At 42.7% G+C, this 22330-nt stretch overlaps 1 protein-coding gene across 2 annotated transcripts in view; it reads right to left on the bottom strand.

Annotated features, from left to right (window-relative positions):
* The window catches only part of MAPKAP1 (MAPK associated protein 1), a 241904-nt gene that overhangs the window by 16693 nt on the left and 202881 nt on the right, over window positions 1-22330 (bottom strand). For both annotated transcript variants that reach the window (XM_057721638.1, XM_057721639.1), the window contains one exon: window positions 10787-10924. In XM_057721638.1, coding sequence (XP_057577621.1) covers window positions 10787-10924 — 138 coding nt within the window. The remainder of the gene's footprint in view (window positions 1-10786; window positions 10925-22330) is intronic.

Raw genomic sequence — 22330 nt, 5'->3', positions numbered from 1 at the left:
CTGCCATTTGATTACCATGTGCCTTGATGTGGTTTTCTCTGTACTTATACTGTTTGGGCTTCTTTGGACTTCCAAGATTAGTGGACTGATATTTTTTAATCAAATCTGGAATGGTTTTCTGTACCATTCCTGAGACTCCAACTACATATATGTCAGAACACTTGCTATTGTTCTTTTTATCCTTTTTTTTTTTTTTTTAAATCTCTTTGAATACATTCTATTGCTCTGTCTTAAAGCTCACTGCTTGCAATAGGCAGATTCTGAAATGGCTTTCAATGATCCCACCTCCTGCTTTTCACAACCTTGTGTAATCTCCTTGTCTTGTCTGTGGGCTAGACCTAGTAACTTACTTCTTTTTTTTAAAGAACTTTTATTGAGATACAATTGACATACAATAAACTGCATGTATTTAGAGTGTACAATTTGGTATCCCAATCTCCCAGTTCATTCCCTCCCCCAACCCTCCCCGCTTTCCCCACTTGGTGTCCATATGTTTGTTCTCTACATCTGGGTCTCCATTTCTGCCTTGCAAACTGGTTGATTGGTACCATTTTTCTATAGTTCACATATGTGTTAATATACGATATTTGTTTTTCTCTTTCTGGCTCACTTCACTCTGTATGACAGTCTCTAGGTCCATCCATGTCTCTGCAAATGTCCCAGTTTCATTCCTTTTTACAGCTGAGTAATATTCCATTGTATGTATGTACCACATCTTTTTTATCCATTCATCTGTTGATGGACATTCAGGTTGCTTCCATGTCCTGGCTATTGTAAATAGTGCTGCAATGAACACTGGAGTGCATGTGTCTTTTTGAATTATGGTGTTCTCTGGGTATATGCCCAGTAGTGGGATTGCTGGCTCATATGATAACTCTATTTTTAGTTTTTCAAGGAACCTCCATACTGTTCTCCATAGTGGCTGTATCAATTTTCATTCCCATCAACAGTGCAAGAGCATTCCCTTTTCACCACACCCTCTTCAGCATTTACTGTTTGTTGATTTTCTGATGATGCCCATTCTGACCAGTGTGAGATGATACCTCATTGTGGTTTTGATTTGCATTTCTCTAATAATTAGTGATGTTGAGCAGCTTTTCATGTGCCTCTTGGCCATCCGTATGTCTTCTTTGGAGAAATGCCTATTTAGGCCTTCTGCCCATTTTTTGATTGGGTTGTTTGCTTTTTTGATATTGAGCTCGATGAACTGTTTACATATTTTGGAGATTAATCCTTTTAGACTTAGTAACTTACTTCTGATGAGTAAAGTATAGCAAAAGTGTTGGGATGAATTTCTGAGATTAGGTTATAAAAGACTGTAACTTCTTCCCTCCAAGAAGTTTACTCTTCCTGCTTATTTTGATGAAACCAGCTGCCATTTTGTGAGCTTCCCCACAGAGAGGCCCATGTGGCAAGGAAATGAGGGTGTTCACAAAGAAATGAACTCTGCTGGTAATTACTCAGTGAGCTTAGAAGCAGATCCTGCCCCTATTGAACCTTGAGATGACTGTGGCCCTGGTTGACAGTTTGACTGCAGGCTGGTGAGGGGCCCTGTGCTAGAGGATCCAGATAAGCTGTGCTGGATTCCTGACCCACAAAACTGTGAGATAATACATGTTATTGTTGTTTTAAGCCACTGAGTTTTGGGAAAATTTGTTATGTGGCAATAGATAACTAAAACTCATTTGCTCTCATCAGTGAATTTTCTGATTCAGGTATTATATTTCTCAGCTCTAGAATTTTCACTTGGTTCTTTTCAAAGTTTCCATTTCTCTTCTTTTTGAGTTATTGTTTCCCTTTCAGTCTTTGAACATATTTATAATAAAAAATTTCAAGTACTTAGCTGCCAATTCTATCATCCCTGCCATTTCTGACTCTGTTTCTATTGGCTGATTTTTCTCCTGGTTATAAGATACATTTTTTTCCTGCTTCTTTGCATGTCTCATGATTTTTTATTGAAAGGTGGACACTATGAATGTTACATTGTGGGATGTCTGCATTTTGTCATCTTTTAGAGAATACTGGGTTTTGTTCTGGCAGTTAATCTACATGTGAATCAGTTTGATCCTTTCAAGACTTTTAAACCTTTATTAAGAATTAAAGTAGTCTTTAACATAGGGCTAGTTTGGCCTTACTCCTAAGATATGGCCTTTCCAGAGTCACTACTAAATGTCCTGGATGCCTCAACTACTGGGGAGCTATAAACTAGAGTTTTGGCCAGAATTTTAGTTTATATTTTGTGCAGTTTTCCACTCATTTATGATAGAAGGGCTAATCTGATTACAGTTACCCTGTCCTGGAAGTTGCCTATAGGAGTCTTGTAAGCAATACATATTTTAATTTTAATGAAAGAATGGCTTACTTTTTCCATGTCTACAAGAATAACTTAAAATCTAAGCACTCCATTTATTTATTATGAAAACACAGTTTGGAGCTTGGCAGGAGGCAAGGGAAACAGATTTTTCCAATCATTTATCCAGCTGAAAAATCTTTCACAGAGATTTCTTCAGTGGGAAACAAACTTTCCATTACACCTACATAACTGTTTTGTTATTATGGGTCTATATGGCCCAAGCCGACAATTAAGTGAAAATTTAATAGCAAAAAGAAGGCTTCTCCCAGGAGGAAGAGAAGCTGACACCCTCGAAATGTTTTCTGCTCCATCAGATATCAATATTCCAATCAACATAAGAAAATTCTTTCTTGTTTATTAATAAGTCCTAGGGAAAAATGAAGAAAGTTTATAAAGAATATAAGAACATCCACTGAGTCTCAGTACCAGCCAATTTTCTTCAACAAGAGACATTCTCATACGTTACACAGTTAGCAAACATGCCCCCGACAGCCCCTATGAGTATCTGATAATGAATATGGGAGGGTTCTTATCATCTGTCTAGGCCTCAGAGTAGAATTGCCTGCCTCTTAAATTCAGAGTGTTGACCCTTCCAGAAACCACACACGGTACTAAATGCCTCTTTTCCAGGAACTAGGGAGAGAAGCACACTGGTCCCATCTATCATATGCTGAAGGTACACAAAATAGTAGGTTAGGAACAAGATGCTGGGTTTGCCTTTTCACTACAACTTTGAGAAGCTCTCCAATGTGTTTCCATATCTCTTTGTTGAAGAGTCTCGTTTGCTTTTGGCTGAATCCAAATTCTAGAAACAACTTTTATTTTTTTGATGTGAACCATTTAAAAAGTCTTTATTGAATTTGTTACAATATTGCTTCTGTTTTATGTTTTCTTGGCTTTTTGGCCATGAGGCACGTGGGATCTTAGCTCCCCAACCAGGGATTGAACCCACGTCCCATGCATTGGAAGGTGAAGTCTTAACCACTGGACCGCCAGGGAAGTCCCTAGAAGCAACTTTTAAGTGTTTAATGTGGCTAGGGAGAGTTAGAGAAAGAGCCAGTGGGCACCGACTGTAGCCCCTGGACAGAAGCTGCTGGACTGCTGGAGGATGCGGCTGGGAGCATAAATGTCCAGCGCAAACGTCAGGTGTCAGCTAATAATGACCAGGTCAGTCAACGGGATACATGCTGGGCTGGCTCCCACAGGCTGAGTTCTCAGGGGTCTGGCCAATGTTATCCAGTCCCAGCAACTGTTCCCTGAAATACAGCGATGGCCCAAATCATAGCTTGAGGTTACTGGAAACCAAACTGGGTCAGAGAACCTAAGAATGCAGTCTGGCATGTGGCAACGCAAGCTGGCCCCACGCTTATGGTGCTTCTCCACCTTTATCCTATGGCGCACGCCAGGTCCTCCCCTCCCATACACTTGGAAAAACTGAGGTGGGCCCCCTGGTTGCCTAAAACCCATCTCCCTGGCAGCTCCCTTGTTTTGGAAGAAGATGATAAATAAATCAAAATGCACTAAGCAGCACTTCCACAGGCACTCGCCTCCTTCACTGAACGTGCACCTCATCAATCACACTATTGTCTGCTTGAAAGGCGAGCCTTGTAAATGTCATATCCACTCAGGCCCAAGGAGAGGCGCATCCAAATGCAGCAAGGAGTTTTAATTGGATAGTGTAATTAAACTAAAAAACCCCAGCAGACTCCCTTTGACAGGATAGATGAAGACCCCTTTTAATAGGGCTAGGAAACATATCTGTTAAAAGGATGAGGCACTGCCTGCTCCTGACTGTGCTCCAGAGTACTATTATGAAAAGGCAATTCAATAACTGGGGCATTTAATATGTTAGAGTCTGTTGTGTTCTGTAATCGAGCAGTACTTACCGTATTTGATCTCGAACTTATGAAATAAGTCCTTGTCAGAGAATAAAAACACAACATAGCCTGCCCACCTGAAGTTTGAAGTGCCTGGACTTCCTAGGAATCGACAGAGCCTGAGGATGTGAGCATAAATGCAAGCACCTTACTTACCGGGACATAGAGTACGCTGGCATGGCCATGGCCTCCCACCCATCCACCCACCCACCGTGGGGTGCAGCTCTTTCACCCAGCAGTAGCTGAATGCTCATCCTCACTTCCCTCTCACACATTTTCACGAGCATCTAAAGAATGTAACAAAATTCCTGGGCACCTCCTTGTTTAGGAACTGGAATACGTGTCACATCAACGGGTGTGTGTATGTGTGTGTTTTCTCTGCTAGAATTACCCCTGTCAAGTAGGGAGAAAAGAAATCGGGTGGTCAGAGAATTCAATGTATGGGCTGTGATGTGCCCAAGTTGATTTTAGTACAAAATCTGAGTCCTTCTGCCAGTCTCCCCGCTCTTCTTTGTTGGGAGATGGGGTGGGTGATGCATACACAGACACATTCACAGACAGACAGACAGACACACACACACACACACATGCTCATGCATGCACACTAGAGGCCTGCAGCTCCATAAACAAGGTAACAAAATTAGTGAGAACAAATGAAGAGGTTCGTATCTGCACTTGGACTGTATTACAAGTAGACCATAATAATCCCTTTCAGATGGAATGCTAGTGTCTCAAGGTCAAGGTCAGGGAACCCTGCATCTGGATGGATCAAGAGAGCCTCTAAGCTGGGGCTCAGCTGCGGTGTGGAGGCAAGGTTACAGACTCCCCCATGGATAGCTTTCCAAAAACAGATACTTTGCTTTATTTACAAAAACCTTCAAGTCAGTTTGCCTGGGCCCTCAGACTGATTTTTCTTTTTTAAGAATGGTGAAGGGTTTGTTTGATGACTGCTTTTACTCCCCCATAAAGCCTCCTTGGAGCTCTGTTTGCAAATCTTTGAACACTCTTTAATACTGGTCTTTCACCATAAGTTGATAAACCCATTAAGAACATATAAGCGAATGCTTATAATCTATGAAAACTGGATACTGAATTAAACCATCAAATACTTAGGTTTAAATGAAAACTACATAAAAGCATTTCAGCCATCAATTTGGCTATCACTTCTAGCCAGTATGAATTCTGCTGGAAAAGCTATTTTCGTGCAGATGTGGAATTCAATGGGAAAGACTGACTCGTGTACCAACATCAATCAAAATGTCGACTTCCCTGGCAGCTCTCAACAGTACGGCAGGTTCAAAGGTCACAGGATAAAGAAAAAGCCAAGCTCTGGTTCAGCTCTAATATCTCCTCGGTAGAAGTCTTGCAAAAGTACCCCCTTCTGTATTAGCCCTGCTTTCATTAATCTTCTTGCCATCTTCTTTAACTAGTCATGCAGAACCGCTCGATAGCAAGACGTATAATGGGGAAGGCCCTGTGCCTATTACCGCGTTAACATTCTCTTAAGCCCCAGTGCAACAATGGAACGGGAAGGCAAAGGAAACCTGCAACTGCAGGGTGCAGTGCAGGCAATTCAATTACAGCCTGGGCTTACCTATGTACTTCTGACCTATAAAACACAAGAGGCCTTTGTGTCTAACTGGCTCGGCCATTAAGGTTGCTGAAGATCACAACAACGCTGATCTTTTCTATTTAAGCTAAATCAATGTGGACAAATCATTATTCAGTAGCTTTAATTTAATTAGTAAATTAAATACACTACTTTACAGATCTTGTCAAGTACTTATGAAAAGAAAGATTCATTTAAGTGGGAGGTCACCAATAAACCCAGCTAATTTAACTCATAATCTTAAATGAATCTCGTCTCACATATCCAGCAGGTTCTATTCACGAGGGCTTAACAGGCTCCTGCAGTTGTGGTTAACTCACAATCCCAAAGAGTTCCTGCCCTGTGTCCAAACAGTGTTTTGGACAAAAAAACCGAACAAACAATCCCCCACCAACACAACTACCATCAACAGAATCCGATTTCCTTTAAATTATACTATTGCAAGAGAACGTAATTGGGTTACCTCTATTATGTTGCTTCCTTAAGATTTTATATCATCTATACTTAATTGAGATACAGAGCTCTTTTCAGCTATAAAGACGACAGCTACTTTATTAAAGTTTAAATCTGATTTCTTAATGATAGGCTGCTTCCTTTAAAGACTAAACCTGCACAACCTTCTTATGATAAAACCAGACCTGGCATGCTTGAGTCTGGTACTTTATTTAAATACAACCCGAGAGTCCCTGATGGGTGCTAATTTCACAGAAAGGTCCCTTTCTGGTCCCTTTCTTTTGTTTCGGTGTTGGAATTTGAGGTTGGTACTTAAAAAGAGTGCCCACTGCATTTAAAGCCTACATGTAGACCTGTATAAGAATGGAGAATTATTTCTGAGACAGTTTAACCATGGCCATTTCTGATGGAAACATTCTCCTTTATGCTGTATACATCTTTGTACAGTTAAAATGAATTAGAATTAATTCATCTTTTAGAGGTCTGTGACATCCTTCAAAACAGCAAGGTACCCAAAGAAGTGGCAAAACCAGACTTAGAAATCACTGATTTGAATAATAATGGCAGCATACAGCCTTTTTTTTTTTGTTTAAATCTAGAAAGGCAGAGTGTATTCTTAATTTCTCAGGGCTGTTGCTACACTGCTTTTCTCAACTAACTTTTGTAAGAGTCCATATTTATATGTACACTTTTTTAAAAGGCATGTATCTATTTAGTCATTAAGTTCCAGGTCTTAAACACTCACAGGGACAGAACAATAAATCTTCCCTACGAGAACATGGCCTAAGAGGGAGAAGTTAGGCGAAGGAAAGAGTGCCAGAGAATTGCTATTTATGGAGTATGGCTTCAGAGTCTGGGTCTTTCTGATTCCCCAATATATGTAATTATGTGTTTCACTGCAGGCGCTCTAATGCTCAGTCCCTCTGCCAAGTCAGCTATTCACATACTTTTTGGATACGGCATCAATTAAACTGGAGTTGTGCTCTTTATGACGACCAAATTAATGGTTTGACAGCGGCTTTCTCAATAAACACTGCAAACTGGCCATATTTGAAGGTTTTAAAAACCATTTCTTTTCTGTTCAAAATTCTGACAAACATGTCTCAAGTAAGACTGGGGACAACTTCATTATCCTCCCAACACTTAATGCCTTTTTGTAAAGAAGGCTGTTTAATAACACGTCTGCTCTGTTTTCACAACTAAATTATTCCAGTTGGTCACACGTTCCAGTCTTTGGCAAGACACTTGTGTTATGAGAGATAAAAACATGAAAAAGGAAATATACTGCAGAAATCAAAAACCTTATCTACTTCTAGACTCTCTCTCTTTGCCATAATTCATTCAAGAAGGCCCCAAGAATAATTTTTGATGTAAACTCAGCTACAAACATACATCACTATGCTGATAAAAATCACAGGCTAAACTTATGAAATATAGTGACTTTCATTTCTTTAGTGCTGTTAAAATAACTTTTTTCTAAGGTTCAACAGACACAAAAGATAAAACGGGTTACCATTAATCCTTTAAAAAAAGAAGCAGCAGCCGCGCAGATTAATTCTGTGGTGTGATGATGGTCTTGAAGATGAACTTTTTAGATTAAGTAATGAATTAATTTGATGAAGATACTGGAAATCATAAAAAATAAAAAACAGCATCAAGCTGATTCATTTAATACATCTTTGGGCATTTTACAACATAAATTATGTTGAATAACTTTTGGTTTCTCAATTCTGGCCTCATTAAGTTCTATTTCAAGACAGCAAACATTCACTGAGGACAACCCTGCAGGCACTGTGCTAGGGAATGAGGATACAGAAACCAGTTTCTGGTCAATGAGTTCAGCATGGAGACGGGGGTGGGAGAGGGTCAGACCTCAAATAAACACAGCACAGTGTGTGAGGTGCTCTACCAGAGGTGTGTGCAAACGCCTAGGGGCAAAATTACAGAGAGAGCCTGACACTGGAGCTGGATCTTGAAAAATGAGTGGGCTGTGTGTGAGGAAACGGAGGTGTCCATAAATGAGAGAGAGGGTCAGGGTGGGGGTGTATACCTGGCAGTGGGAACAGCAGAAGCACAAAATGCAAGGTGTGCTTGTGTGCCGGTAGTTCACAGCGAACACAGCTCAAGTTCAGGATGGGAAATTATGGGCCATGGGTCTGGAGTAGTCAATGTCTGTAAAGGCTATCCTAAGGAGTCTGTGAGCCAGCAACTTTCAAACATTTTTTTTTTTAAACAGCAAACTCCTTTTTATCAATTGACTTTTTAAGTGTAGAATCACCAAATTGGCTGGGATTAAATGCAGAATACTTTGGTTGAAGGGGAGGCCTCATGCCCAGCTCTGCCCTACACACACACACACACACACACACACACACACACACACACACACACACACACACACACACACACACACACACACACACACACACACACACACACACACACACACACACACACACACACACACACACACACGCCCCTGAGGACCCAGAGCTTTGAGGGACATGGTTTGAAAGTGCTGTGGTGGGGACAGGGACTCAGGAAGTGTTTTACTGGGGCAGGCAGTGTGCCTCTCTCTTCAGGAAAGTGTCATAGTTCTAGATCTCTGGAGCCAGAGTGAGAGAGGGGGAAAGCTCTATAAGACCTACCTGTGCAGTTTTTACACAAAACCATGCAGCAGGTCTAAGAATAGGACAAAAGACTCTCCTGCTGGACTGTCAGTAGTTAAACGGTAGGGCCCACATCTGCTCTGCATCCCTCATGCTTGGAACTTGGCCTCACTCTCAGCGACTTTTTGACTGAAAGACCTCAAGATGCAACAGAAAGGTGGTAGCTGTGCACCTCTGCTTCATTCCCTCCTAGGCTGGGTGTGTTACATGCTTCACCTTTCGGTGCGTAAATCACAGCCCTCCTCAGCACAGTGCGTGTCTTGGTATGACGCTGAGGGAAATCTGAATCCTGTTTCCAGCTCTTTCCCTAACCTTTCCACTCCGGCTTGGCCCCCTTTGCAACATGTAAGTGATTGTCTTTCATTTCTCAGAGACATGGAGAGTTTATAAAATGTTACATTCTGAGTTCTTGCGAAAAAAGAGGCTAGAACAATGACATCTTTACTGGATGGCTAGCTGGAGTGAGGGATTGGGAAGAAGATGTTTACCTAAAGGCAGAGGGAATCTGGCTGGCTTGGGGCAAGGGCCCCAGAGCAGCAGGTGATTTCCCCACCGCTCCTTCTGGCAGCCATCTTGCCCCTGCAAGCCAGGGAGGCCTCGCTGGGATGACAGGAATGGTGGGAAGGGCAGTGGCCATGACTTTCCTCCTTTCTCCTGCACCACTACGTTCTCCCTTCTTGCTAAGCTGTAGGATGAGTTGAAAAGAGGAGACCATACAGCCCAGCACTGCTGGATTTGACAAATGAGGCCAAGTGGCACACATGCCCAGTCTATAGGCCCAGTTTTTTGTTCTTTAGGCCCCTGCTTAGTCAGTTTCATCTCAAAAACTTGAGCCATGCTATAGAAACTTGCTGGCCTTTAGATTTCTTACTGTTCCTTTTAAGTATGTCATTCCTTATATTTGTTCCCCAATTTAGCAGACACTGGAATAAAGGGGATCAACACAAATTGCGTGCTCAGGTCATACTCCAAGGCACTGAATCAGAACCTACTGGGGTGGGCCCTGGGTGACTACATTCTAAACAGGCTCTGCAGGCAGTGCTGGTAATACACCAGATTTCAGAACCACTGTCTGAGAGCCTTCTCCAGGCAGCTAACAAATCCTTTCCTCCATGGAGGAATACCAGTGCATCTGTATCCTTTCTGCCTCTTGATGGACTGAAGTCCTAAAAATGATTAATCTAAGGGCTACCTCAATTACTTAACTGCAAAAATATAATATACTAAAATATACACCCAGACTGTATCTACTTTGGTAATTTAAACAGAGGAGTGCCAACCCAGCAGCGATCTCTTCTGCAGGACCAGGCAGGAGTTTAATTACGAGCTGGTAGGTCATGCAGCTGCCAATAATCTGGAGGGTGCTGACACCTCCGGCATGATGGATATCTAAATCTAGTCTCCAGCCGCCACAGGAAATCCTCCAACTTCCCTCGATCTGGCAAGGAAGGAAGGCAGGTCCAGGTCAGACTGGTCCATTCCCCAAATAGGAAGAGGAAGGGAGCACAAAGTGAAATGAGGGCTCTGATGAGTGCAGAGTCCTGTGAGGAATCTGCCCCTGTGCCCCCAGCCCTCAGCGGGGGCTACTGAGGTCAGGAGCCGCTGTGAGGTTCTCTACTGTCATCAAGACTGAACAGAACAGGGGCCCACGTCAGGCTCTGGGCACCATAATACAATCCCATTTGATTAAAAGAAATTTCTGGTAATGAATTAAACAGACCCAAGGAAAAAAGGACACGGTGGCAATATATTCTCCTGGCACCCAGCACACAGAGGGGAAGAGGGGGAAGAGAGAAAGGAGACATAAATAAAAGGGACTACTCACTGGGGCTTTTTTCTTCAGCAAGGTCACAGGCACAGAGCAGGTCAGAATCGATTGAGATGGGTTTCTGCTTAATCCAAAACTTAGTGCTGGCTTTCTGATTCGTAACAGGGTCTATCTCTACTTTGTCTCCAGAGATACCTGTAAGGCCGAGGGGAGGATAAAAAAGAAGCCACAAGAAGTACAAGGTGTAAGTGATTTCAGTGTAACCATTTGACCTGTTTTGTAAATCCTAAATTGCATGAACACAAGCTCCTTTCTAGAGCTTTGGGGAATGCCATGGGTTTCTTAAGACAGACAGAAGGAGACTCCAAACGGCACAGAGAAGTTTCACAGTCTGATTTCCTGAGTGGGTGAGCTGGGGTCAGAGTGGGGGAGGGGGAACAACCAAAAACCATACAAGAAGGTATTAAGAAGCTTACCTTCTTAGATATAACACAGGCACAATATAGAGCTTACCTACATATTGTTAATGAAATAATCTATAAGATAAGGTTCATTTAAACCATTTTGATCAGAGGTCTCTTTTGTTTTGCTTTGTTCTAGAAGATCTGGGTTGGACAGATAAAGCTGTAACATCACCTATGCATAAATAGCTAGGCCACCAATGAAGAGTTTCTGATTTGGAAAAATCTTATACACTAAAAATAGGAAAACTCTCTGTCTCTCACTAAATAACTCTCTGACACTAAATAATTATCCGACACTAAATAATTATCCACACAGCAATTAAAGGAAGTCACTGGAAGATCAAAGTGTTCTTCACATTAAACCTTCCAAGTTCAAGTCTTGGAGCCTGGTTTCAGGCTGTGGAGGTCACTGCTTCTACGCGGAGGGAGAGATGGCACTGGGTGTGCACTTTATGCAACAAAGACTTTCTAACAGGAATTCAGAATGTTAACTACGGGGACTTCAGGTTTCATTTTCAGAGCTGTGAAAGACGTAACACGCTGTGCAGTGTCGGAAGCAAAGGTGTTAGGAGAACCAAGGTAACGCCAGGGATGGAGGGTGTCCTTGGACGACTGCAGAAACGCACAGCACTTGCTCTCCTGGTATCACCGAGCAGAAGGTGCCCAGCCCAACACACAAGATCTACGCTAAATGCTTTTTCCTTTTACTGAAAATCGAGGAATCTGTTCACGAAATGAAACAAAACCCTTCAATATCCTTCCAGAGTGGACCCCAGATGGAATCTTAAAAGTAATTAATTTTTAGGCCACAAGTTTAAAGGTCAAGTTCAAAGCGAAAGGAAGCAAAATGAAGTAATAATGTAAGAAATAATGCAAACAATTGAATGTACATACTGCGACAGAAAAGACAACCAGAGTAAACATATTTCATCCTATGGATCACACTCAGAAATTTTAAAATATAATGTGAGAAAACTTAGCAGGCCAAAAGATAAGGTGGACAAAAGGAATAGCTAACTTAAAAAACAAAAACCAAAAGGACACAATGACCACAGTCAGACCAAATTTAAAATTAAAAAAAAAACAAAACAAATACAAACAGAACCCTAGTGATTAGTTCTGCCACACACTCCATTCATCTCTATTTTATTTTATGAATAAAGAAATCCCAAAGAGCAGTCAGACAAAGGCAGGAGACTGGACAGACGACAGTAGAGTCTCGCCTGCTGTCTCTGAAGGAGACATTGCAGTTCAGTTGCTTAACCTTGGTCATTACTGTGTGGTCTTTGGAAAAGACGAACAATCGGTATTTTTTATTAATCGAATGCTGGAATTTGTCATTAGACATATTTCAGGAAAACCATATTTCAATTAGGCATAATGTCATAAGCCCAATTGACTCTGGACGTTCAGGTCTAGATGATTTCAGGAGGGCGAGAATGTATCAGGAGACCAATTTTATTACATATCACTTAAAATAGATTACGACTACCCAGTTACACTCTTCCCTCCAATTTGGTCATTAATTGTTAAAGATCTGGACATTTCTATAGTTCCCCGAAAGAAGAAAAGTACTTACACCGTGGTTGCTGGTAGTGGTTTTTTTTTTCTCCCTTCTTCTGCTTCTTATTTTGACATTTATAAAAGTCAAAACGAGCAGGGCAAAATAAATGTGCATATCTCTTATGTGGCATAAAGCCTGCCCCACATTCCTGTCTCAGAAAGGGAGGGGGAAAGATCATCAACAGAGAGACACAGTTTTGAAATTTTGTTCTACGGCCCTGCAACTCCTGAAGCCGTAGTCAGTCAATATTGTTAATGTAGCTTGTTAATTTGATAGGATTTGTCAGGTAACTCCACTGGAAAATTATATAAAACTGTTCCAGATGAAAAGATGATAGTGACATGAATTAAAGTGATAGAACAATAGTGGAATATAAACCAGAAATGACACCCAAAGTGGCTGTTGATTTATTGCCGCACTGAGTTTGGTTCTGGGCTCCCATGTATATTAGTGCTACAAATCTGGGTCCATTTAGCAGAGGGATGCGCATACATACATCACCAGCCCCTGCTCCAAGCCAAGGTCACTCCCCGTTGCATCAATCTTTTCAACAGAGCCGACTTCACAAAGCAGGACTTTTGTAACCATCTCAGATGTAACAGACTCTCGTCCTCTTTCATCTTTCTTTTATCATGTAAAGTACACTTTAACTTCTATTATTTTTATCTGCAAATTGTTACAGTATGGTTCATCCATTATGGGCTGTATCTCTGCATCAATTGCCTAAGCTCTGCTCCGCCACAAGAACACTTTCCCAAAGACACCCTTTCCTGGAGTTATTGTGCAGCCGCTGTTCACAGAGGGGAACCCCAAGTCTGCTGTTTGGGGATGAAGATGTGGGAGACAAGTGCATTAGGTTCAAGACAGGCGGGCAGGCGGAACACTGTTTAAACAAGTGGTGTGTTCCAAAAAAGATGCGTGCAAATCAGATTTTTTTCTGAATCAAATCACATTTTCCCAGTGACTTCTAGTTTCAGAGATACTTTATCTTCATTTTGGATTGATCTGTAATTGGCAGGAGTTCCCAACACTTTAGTTTTAAGTTTCTCTGCCCTGCAGGCTTTCAGTCAAGTAGTTAATGATCTGTAAAACACTCGCCTGCCTAGAGGAGTCACTATTTAAAGAAACCTGTAGGGGAATCTTTCCTGATGGGAAAAATCCTTTTGTACATTAAATAACCTCACCCTACTTGAGATGTGTGTGAGTCTGGCTTCTTGAAGCAGGGCACACGGCCCCACAGGACTCTGCTCTTGCTGGACACGTGGCAGCCCACTGTCTGAACCCATTTTCCTGAGCACACCCAGACCCCGCTGCTGAAGACAGAGTCCCTGGAATCCAGCCCAGAAGCAAACAGAGACCTCTTCTGGCCCCAGGGTGGGAGTCTGAGGTCTCCTTTTTGGTTGAAAGGAGGAGGCAGCCTGGTGGGGAGGAGACCACTTTGGAGGCTGGTGCTACAGACCAGGGCAGGGGCAAAGAGCGGCGAAGCATAACCAGCACCAACTACGTGCCAGAAAGGTTAGAATCCTTTGTGCCCATTGATTCAAAACTCACAACAACCTTGTGAAGTTGGCTACTATGTTTTCCCCTATTTTATAGATGAGGAACCTGAAACACCGGGTGGGGGGGGCGGGGGGGCGGTGGTGTCAGGTAACTTGCCCAAGTTCATACAGCTACAAAGTGGCAAGGCTGGAATTGAAGAAAGAAGCCAGGTAATCTGGTTCCAGAATCTTTCTCCTCTGCCACTGCACTATTCTGCAGGAACTGTGCGAGGTGTTTTACATAACATGCAGTAGGATCAGAGAGGTGAAGGTACTTGTCCAAGGCTGGCGAGCTTTTAACTGGGAAATCCGCATTCACACCCAGAACCATCTGGTTCCCAAGTATAGTACTCTCCACTGCTCCACACGGCCCCATTCATCTGAGTCAGGAAGACGTGTAAGAAAGTCTGCCCACCTAGTCTTTAGGCTTCTCTCTCAATTTTCACCAAGGAACAAATAATATTCAAATATGCCAATAAATGTACACCTATTTTTGTTCACACGTGGCAAACTGGAGCATGAAACCCTATCAATATTCTTCTGTTTGACCACTGAGCACGGTTCTGATTTCCTTGGCTAAAGTTCTTGTGTAAAGTCACTGAAGGAAAGGCAGAGGCACTCCTTAAAGTGTCATTTATGAACCATTTTAAAGTAATTCAAATTATAAATATATGTCCGAGAAAACAAGGGAAGCTGGCTTTTGTTAAGCTTACATTTCTCCAACTTAAATGGCCAACAACAGAGGAATAGTTAATACAAACATGTCGGAATACAATACAACCATGAAAAATTATGTATAAGAAAAGCTCTGACTTGGAAAATTTCTTATGACAGTAGGTGAAAAGGATAGGAAAAATATTTATAGAAAAGAGATCAAAAGGATATGCTTCATATTGATAAGAGTGGTGAAGTCAACTCTGGCCAGTGGAATTACATCTTTTCCTTTTCTGTATTTTCCCAAAGTAGAAATTTCACCAAAAATAAAAACAAATATCATTTAAAAAGTTTACCTTTTTTTTGGGGGGGGGGGTGCTTCTACTTCAGAATTCAGTACTCTTTTCCCAATATATTTATTTATTTGTTTGTTTGTTTTTGGCCATGCTGCATGGCTTGCAAGATCTTAGTCTTCTAAACCCATGCCCTTGGCAGTGAAAGCGCAGCGTGCTAACCACTGGACCGCCAGGGAATTCCCTCCCACTTTTTAAGATGCGAGGAAGGGAGGATGTTGAATTCTGTAACTGGTAATCAGGAGACATGGTCCTGAGCCGAAGACCACTTCCACATAGCAGTTCTCCAGTACCCGAGGGGCCGGGCTGCTGGGAAGGGCTCCCAGGAGCTGCGTTATGCCCAACCCTGTGCCGCTCTGACAAATGGTGCCTGGGAGGCTCCACCCCAGCAGCCTCGGCCGGTGAGGAAGAAGAGAGGATAGGGGCTGGCCTGAAGCAGACAGGGTCAGCCCCTTCCCTCAGAAACAGGGAGGCCATTTGTCTTTTACCAGCTCTCCTCCCCAACCCACTTATCCAAAGCCATCCGTCATGACCTTTTCATGTTCCCACTTCTGACAGCTTCCAGATACAATGAGTCAAACTTCACTGGAAGCAAACTATCACACCAACTGTCAAAGGCAGAAAACACTGCCTGATTGCTGTCCTACATCTATGCCAGCATATAAATCCTTCCTTAACAAGACAGCTCAAAATAAACAAAAATGCAACTATAATGTATATACAACTCTCTGGGGAGACTATTTGTTCAAGGCTTTAGAGTTATTACAAGGAGACCCTTGTCTGTTTTAACTAACCAAAAGATTTCCATAAGAGGAAATTAGCTCTGTATATCATCTTCTGCTAACACAGACTGGGTATCTACTTTGGGCAGCCCCTGCACTGGGTCCTTTTGTGTGTAGCAACTTATTGAGAGCTTATTACATCTCTATCAGGAAGGCAGTAGCAGCCCCATTTTATATTCAAAGGCAGTAGTGCAAAGAGGTTAGGGATAGCGGACTTTGGAGTCAGAGAGTCCTGAGTTCAGATATTAGCTTCCCTACTTCCTAACTATGAGACTTTGGGAAAGTTGCTATAAATAGATGGTGAAGATAACAGAATCCACCTCATGGGCTTGTTATGAGGATTAGATGAAATAAGGCTTGTAAAAGTGCTTGGAATAGTCCTTATTAATCCACAGCTCCTGACATACATGACTACTTCTCATGACTACTGTTATCTGGAGTCGGGCACTGGCTAAGGGATATTACGCAGACCCAGTGATGAGGGTCAGGACAGCGGAGTGAGCTCAGAGAGCCCCGGGAGGGATATGAACAAGGGACCTGCCCGGTCCTAGTCTGGGGTAGGGGTGGGAGGTGATTCTCTCTGGGACCCGTCTATACCCCAGTACTGGAAGCACCAGGATCCAGACGACTGTCCACCCAGAGAGACCAATGCCCTCATCCCCATGAGTCCTTGCAATAACCTCCCATCACCAAGAGAGCAAACCTCTTCCTGGCAACCTCCACGGGTTCAATTAACATCAGGAAGAACGTTCTCACACCTGGAAGCTGTGGAAACGTTTGTGCTAGGGAACCCTTGCCCTAAAAGGTCTCCAGGTCATGAATCTGGAGATCTTGATCCCACTGGTATTAACCTGGGAAAGTTACTTTTCCCTTGGTGAGCCTTCCTCCTATGTAAAATGCGGAAACAACAGTACCAACGCCTAGGGTGTCATGAAGGTAGAATGGTCTAAGCATGTAAAAAAGAGCAGAGTGCCTGGTACATGATAAGGGCTCAATTATTAGCAAAATTATTATTAAAAATGACCTCAGAAAGGTGAAATGATGTACTTGCCCAGGGTGAATCAAGTTAGTAAATGGCAAAGCTGGGGTTGAAGCCTGGGTCTATGGGACTAAGTGTTCCGACCTGTCAGCTATTTCCTATATGCTTGACTCTTCGAAGGCACAGCAACCCCCCCGCCCCACCTCCAACCCGGCCAAAGGCACACTTGAAATGCCCTTCTACTAAGCTGAAACACCAGTGTGGCAAAAATTAGGGCATTTAACATCCCAAGCCTCAGTGTATTTCCTGCGTTATTGTTTATTTGTTCAGACATCAAGAGCTGTGGCTCATTCATCAATTTCCTACAACTGTGAATCTAAGACTACAAAAGCTCCTGCTGTTAAATCCTGGAGTAGCTTTTTATACCGTTCTGCAGTCCTCTTGTCTTCAGGTTACCTAGAGCCTATGAAAGCCTGGAAAAGCCCCTGGGGAGTGCCACTGAACAACTCTTTGCCAGAGTGGATTTTGCTGAATCTATACAGCCAATCGATAGCATCCACAGAGCAGGCAGGGAAGTCTTTGAAACTTTTCTGAATTTACACACAGGATCAGACACACAGGCTGTTTGGGCTTAATGAGACCTCAGAGATCACCTAGTCTGGGGCTTTCATCCTCCATAGGAAGAAATTGAGGCTCACGGCGGGGATATGACTTGTCTGATGTCACCCATTAATGACACAGCTATAACCATAATTCATATTCTCATACTACCAAGCTAGGGCTTAAAAAGACCCTCTTTGTCTCACTACGCTTTATGTTTATAGTGACCAAATGCATTACAGTATAAAAAGCACAGCCTCCAGCCATATATTAGGGACCCAAAATACACGATAAAATCATATTTGGATCACAACTAAGACAAGACCCAGCAGAGACTTACATTCTTGAGATCAAGTGGATCACTGGTTCTTTTAAGTGGCTAACCATCTGAAACCATTTGGGAACCAGAGTTAAAAGCTGCCAATTCCAATGTATGGTCAGTTAGAGACTTGGTAATAAGTCTGAGTGTACTTGACTAGACCATTTTCCTTGGAATGCAAACTAACAGGAGGCCTGATCGTGAAGGAGACCATGATGGTACAGCAGCATTCAGCACAGTGGGTGGACCTTACCAAATGAGACCTTGGACTATTTAATCCCAGTAACACCCGTCCTTGGATGAGGGCTAAATTTTCGCTGTAGAGAAGGCAGTTGCAAAGATTTTGCACTGGGGCAGTTAGATCTCCAAACTAAATATTCTCCTGGTAAATATACCTCAGGTGAGCTTACAGTGTCAGGAAGCAGTAATGCTGCTTCCTAGGAGAATCTATAATATCACCGCTGAACGGGGAAACATCAGCTCTTCCCCATGCTCAGGCCCTGGTACGCTGTTGGAGCTCAAGTGCCAAGGATGAGGAAGTGGTAAAAAGAATATGGAACTTTGGTGAACTCTCATGTATCTGATTCCCATTAATTCCATTATGCCAGTAGCTCTCAACTTTTTCCAATTCTTAGTTCTTTCTCAGCCATCCGAGGAGCCTGACATGTTGTCACTACTAACTCTGGATTACTCAACAGGAATTCTCAAAAGGGCAGATCTGGGAGCAGAGAGGAAAGTACACAGTTAGACAAAGCCCCTCGAGTTTCTGACATTCCTCGTCAGGGGATTTCCCTGTGACTTGATCACAGCATTAAGCATTAACGTGGTAAAGAAATTTTCTGGAGGCAGTCTTGATAGTACCTGTCCTGCTACCTCATAAGTTCACTAGGATTTGTTAAACTTTATTCCAAATTTTGGTTCAGAAAATGTTGTCACAATAGGGAGAGAGCAATCATTTAATACTAGAATTTATTACTAGTTTATTACTATTAATTCTAGAATGCTAGAATTTGCATTCTCAGGTTACTCAATAGACCCAGGGATCCTGGAGTTAAACATGATGCAAGTCTCCTTGCAAACATTTTAGTGTCTCTGAATGGAGAAGGGTATCTCCTTAGTATTCAATATGAAATGGAAACGTGGAAGGAAGAGCGATCCATTTTTTAAGAATGTGAATTTCCAGATTATGTAATTACTTGAACTCTACTCCATAGGTACCCCATGGGAAAATAACAAGGGCAAATATTTTATTCATACAACTACATGAACTACTTTTAGTGTCAGAGTGAGCCTGAGAAGTAATAAAGTCCAGGCCAGAGCCGTTGCTTCCACTCATTGCTTCCACTCATGCAGTCTTGTGTATGTTTCTTAAGTTTGTGTACTACATATTAAAAAATAATACTGTGATAGGTCTTCTTTGAATGCTGGCTTGTAGGTACTGACCAGAGGGTTAAATTAAAACTGCAATAGGATAAAACCAGGAAAGACAATAGATGGCAAACATGCTGCTTCCTGTCATGCTCAGGCCCAGGGCAGACATTTTTAATCAATCACAGAGTTTTTGTTGCCCTGAGACGCAGCCTGAGATGCTGCCTCAGCACAGGGCTCCGAGCAGCCAATACAAACTTGACTGGAGTTCTTTATGAGATGAAACCTCTTTACTTTCTCGAAGGTATGCGCTGCTGTACTTGATGCTTTTCTAAAAAAAAGCTACTGTGATCACAAGTGTTATGATTATCCACACAGACTGTTTTGTGAAGAGGTAACAGAGGTAACCATGGAAACTTTTGGTAGAGGTGATTTTATAACATAATCTTCACCTGTAAACCCTATACAGGATTTGTATGTCCTATACAGAATTATGTTAGGTTACATATGCAATAATGACACAGATGGAATTCATGGTATAGTATGCATTCAGTAACATATTCCTTTGGTGGCATGTGGATGGTCAATACTGACAAATAAGGTGAAGGAGTCAAGTTAGCATAAGTGGCACAACTATCAAAACATTTTTCAGCCTGAGACCCTGTGCTGGGAAAACCCGGCTGGCCTGCCCAATCAGTAAAAACAAGTGTTGGACAAACAGATAAGGGTAAGAAAGTCCTTTGAATACTGTGAGATTGCATTTCCCAAACCCCACAATTAAAGAAAGATTCTGCACCAGCAGGTCTGGTATGAGGCCAGGGAATTGGTGATTCTAATACATGGTCATGGTGGGAACCACTGCTTTAAGGTACCATGTAAATGAGAGGTGTGCTATGGTCATGTCTTGGCCTCCTCTGCCTTGATTCTAACATGGGTTTATGGGCAGCCCCTAGGCTGGGTGTGTGGTAATTCGGTTTCTGTCATTATTGATAGTATACTATGGGCTTCTTAGATCATGGCTGGCATTCACCATCTGACCCATTTAAATTCAATTTCCCCAAACCTACTTCAACCCGCCAGCCTTGGCATGTTTCGGTAGCACCCATGTCTTAGTACCTAATCCTACGGTCAAGCATATAGGAGCTCAAGTTAAGGGAAAAAATCTCAACTTGGTATAAGCGCAAGCAAGGTCTACACTTAAAGGGCATCTGTACTTTTAGGCCCAACATGGAAGGGAAGCAGACAAGATGAAATAGTCCAAAAATATTTTTGGGAAATAGAGGAATGATTAGGAATAACGGCTTTGTTTGGTGAGTTTTCCAGGTTGGTAGAGCATGGATGGCAAACAGATTCCAACTTAAGAACCAATGCCAACTGATTGGTAGGGGCTGCTTATAGGGCTGTGTTGGATGGGACTTCCCTGGTGGTCCAGTGGTGAAGACTCCAAGCTTCCAATGCAGGGGGTGCGGGTTCGATCCCTGGTCAGGGAACTAAGATCCAACATGCTGCGTGGTGGTAGGGGCAGGGGGGGAGGGGGTGGGAGGCTGTGTTGGAAAGGATTCTGAGGTCATGTCTGGGCCCAGAGGGAAGAAGTGCAGTGATTGATTAACAATGCGAATGGAGGATGGACTGGATACTAGGGTAGGGAGAAGAGTAAGGGATGTGCAGATTTTTTGGAACTGCCCAACTAGAAGTAATCACTTCCGTGGTGAAGGGACGTTATTAATGACTGAGGTATCTGTCATGTGATGGACTGCATTTAGTGTATGGGATTGAGTTTCAGTCCCAGTTCTGCTACTGGGACTGGATATTCTACTGTATATCTCATGGCCAACGGGGAGGGAAAGAGAGTTAGTACTTATTAAGTAACAGCTATGTGCCAGAAAGCACTAAGTGCTTTATATACATTACATGATTTCATTAACTCCTTTCAAGCCTCAGTTTTGTCACGAAATGGGAATACCATCGTCGATGTGCTGTGTCAATTAAATATGGTGATGGGGTGAAAGCTGATTGTATACCGTACATTGTTACACTGATAGAAATACAAAGCATCAATGCAGTGATGATCTGCATTCGAGGCATGCTCTAGCAGTTAGCCACAGGCCTCAGCCTCAGACAGTCTTGGGTTCTGATCCCAGCTTCCTCACTTACTAGATTTTCCCTATACCCCAGTTTCCTCGCATGAAAAAGAGATAATACCAGTACTGTGTGATAAAGTACTATGATTACAGGAGACAATGCACGTAAGAGAGTGATCAGAAGAGTGCTTGCCACATAGCAAGCATTTGGTAAATGATAACTGCTTTTAAAAATTATAATTCTTCCTGTTAATATTATTTAAGAAGATCAGATCTTTGCCCCCCGTTTCATTAATGGACTCCAATAAAGGTTTTCATTCACATAAAAGTCTGGTGGAAAATCGATATAATTTTGGGTTTTGCAGCACATCCGAGTTTGAGTCTCTTATCCCCTGACTTTCGCAGAAACAAATGGCAGATGGTAAAACCAGAACATCGGCCCCTGCTCCCCACTCAGGAGGCAGGCTGCTACGATGGCACCGGGGGGCTCGGGAACGCCGAGCCCTGGCTCTGCGCTGCATGTACCGCTAACTCAGAGTGGATGGGTGGGTTTCTGTGGAATCAGCAGCGCTGCTGGGTAAATGCCACACACAGACACTCACCACTTAGGAGAACCTGCCACAGGGGGCAGGTGAAATCTCTGCTCTGACTGACACAGGATGGACGAGCGGAGGAGACCATCCATCAGTGTCAGGAAAGATCTGAAGCACCTGGCTAGTCAGTTGAAATAAAATAAATTATTTACTGATCTCAGAATCCAGCTGCTCACTTGCATGCTCACAAAGAGCGTTTGCTGCCCTGAACTTTGCAGTAGATTCTGTCAGAAAGAAAGAATTTCTGGACTACTATGTGCAGGCTTTTGTTGTTGCACTTGTGAGAATGGAAGGGTGTTATCATCT

This window comes from Hippopotamus amphibius, chromosome 2 (assembly GCF_030028045.1).
Source record: "Hippopotamus amphibius kiboko isolate mHipAmp2 chromosome 2, mHipAmp2.hap2, whole genome shotgun sequence".
NCBI lineage: Eukaryota > Metazoa > Chordata > Mammalia > Artiodactyla > Hippopotamidae > Hippopotamus > Hippopotamus amphibius.
Note: the sequence above shows the minus strand (reverse complement) of the source record. Positions and strands in the feature narration are given on the sequence as shown.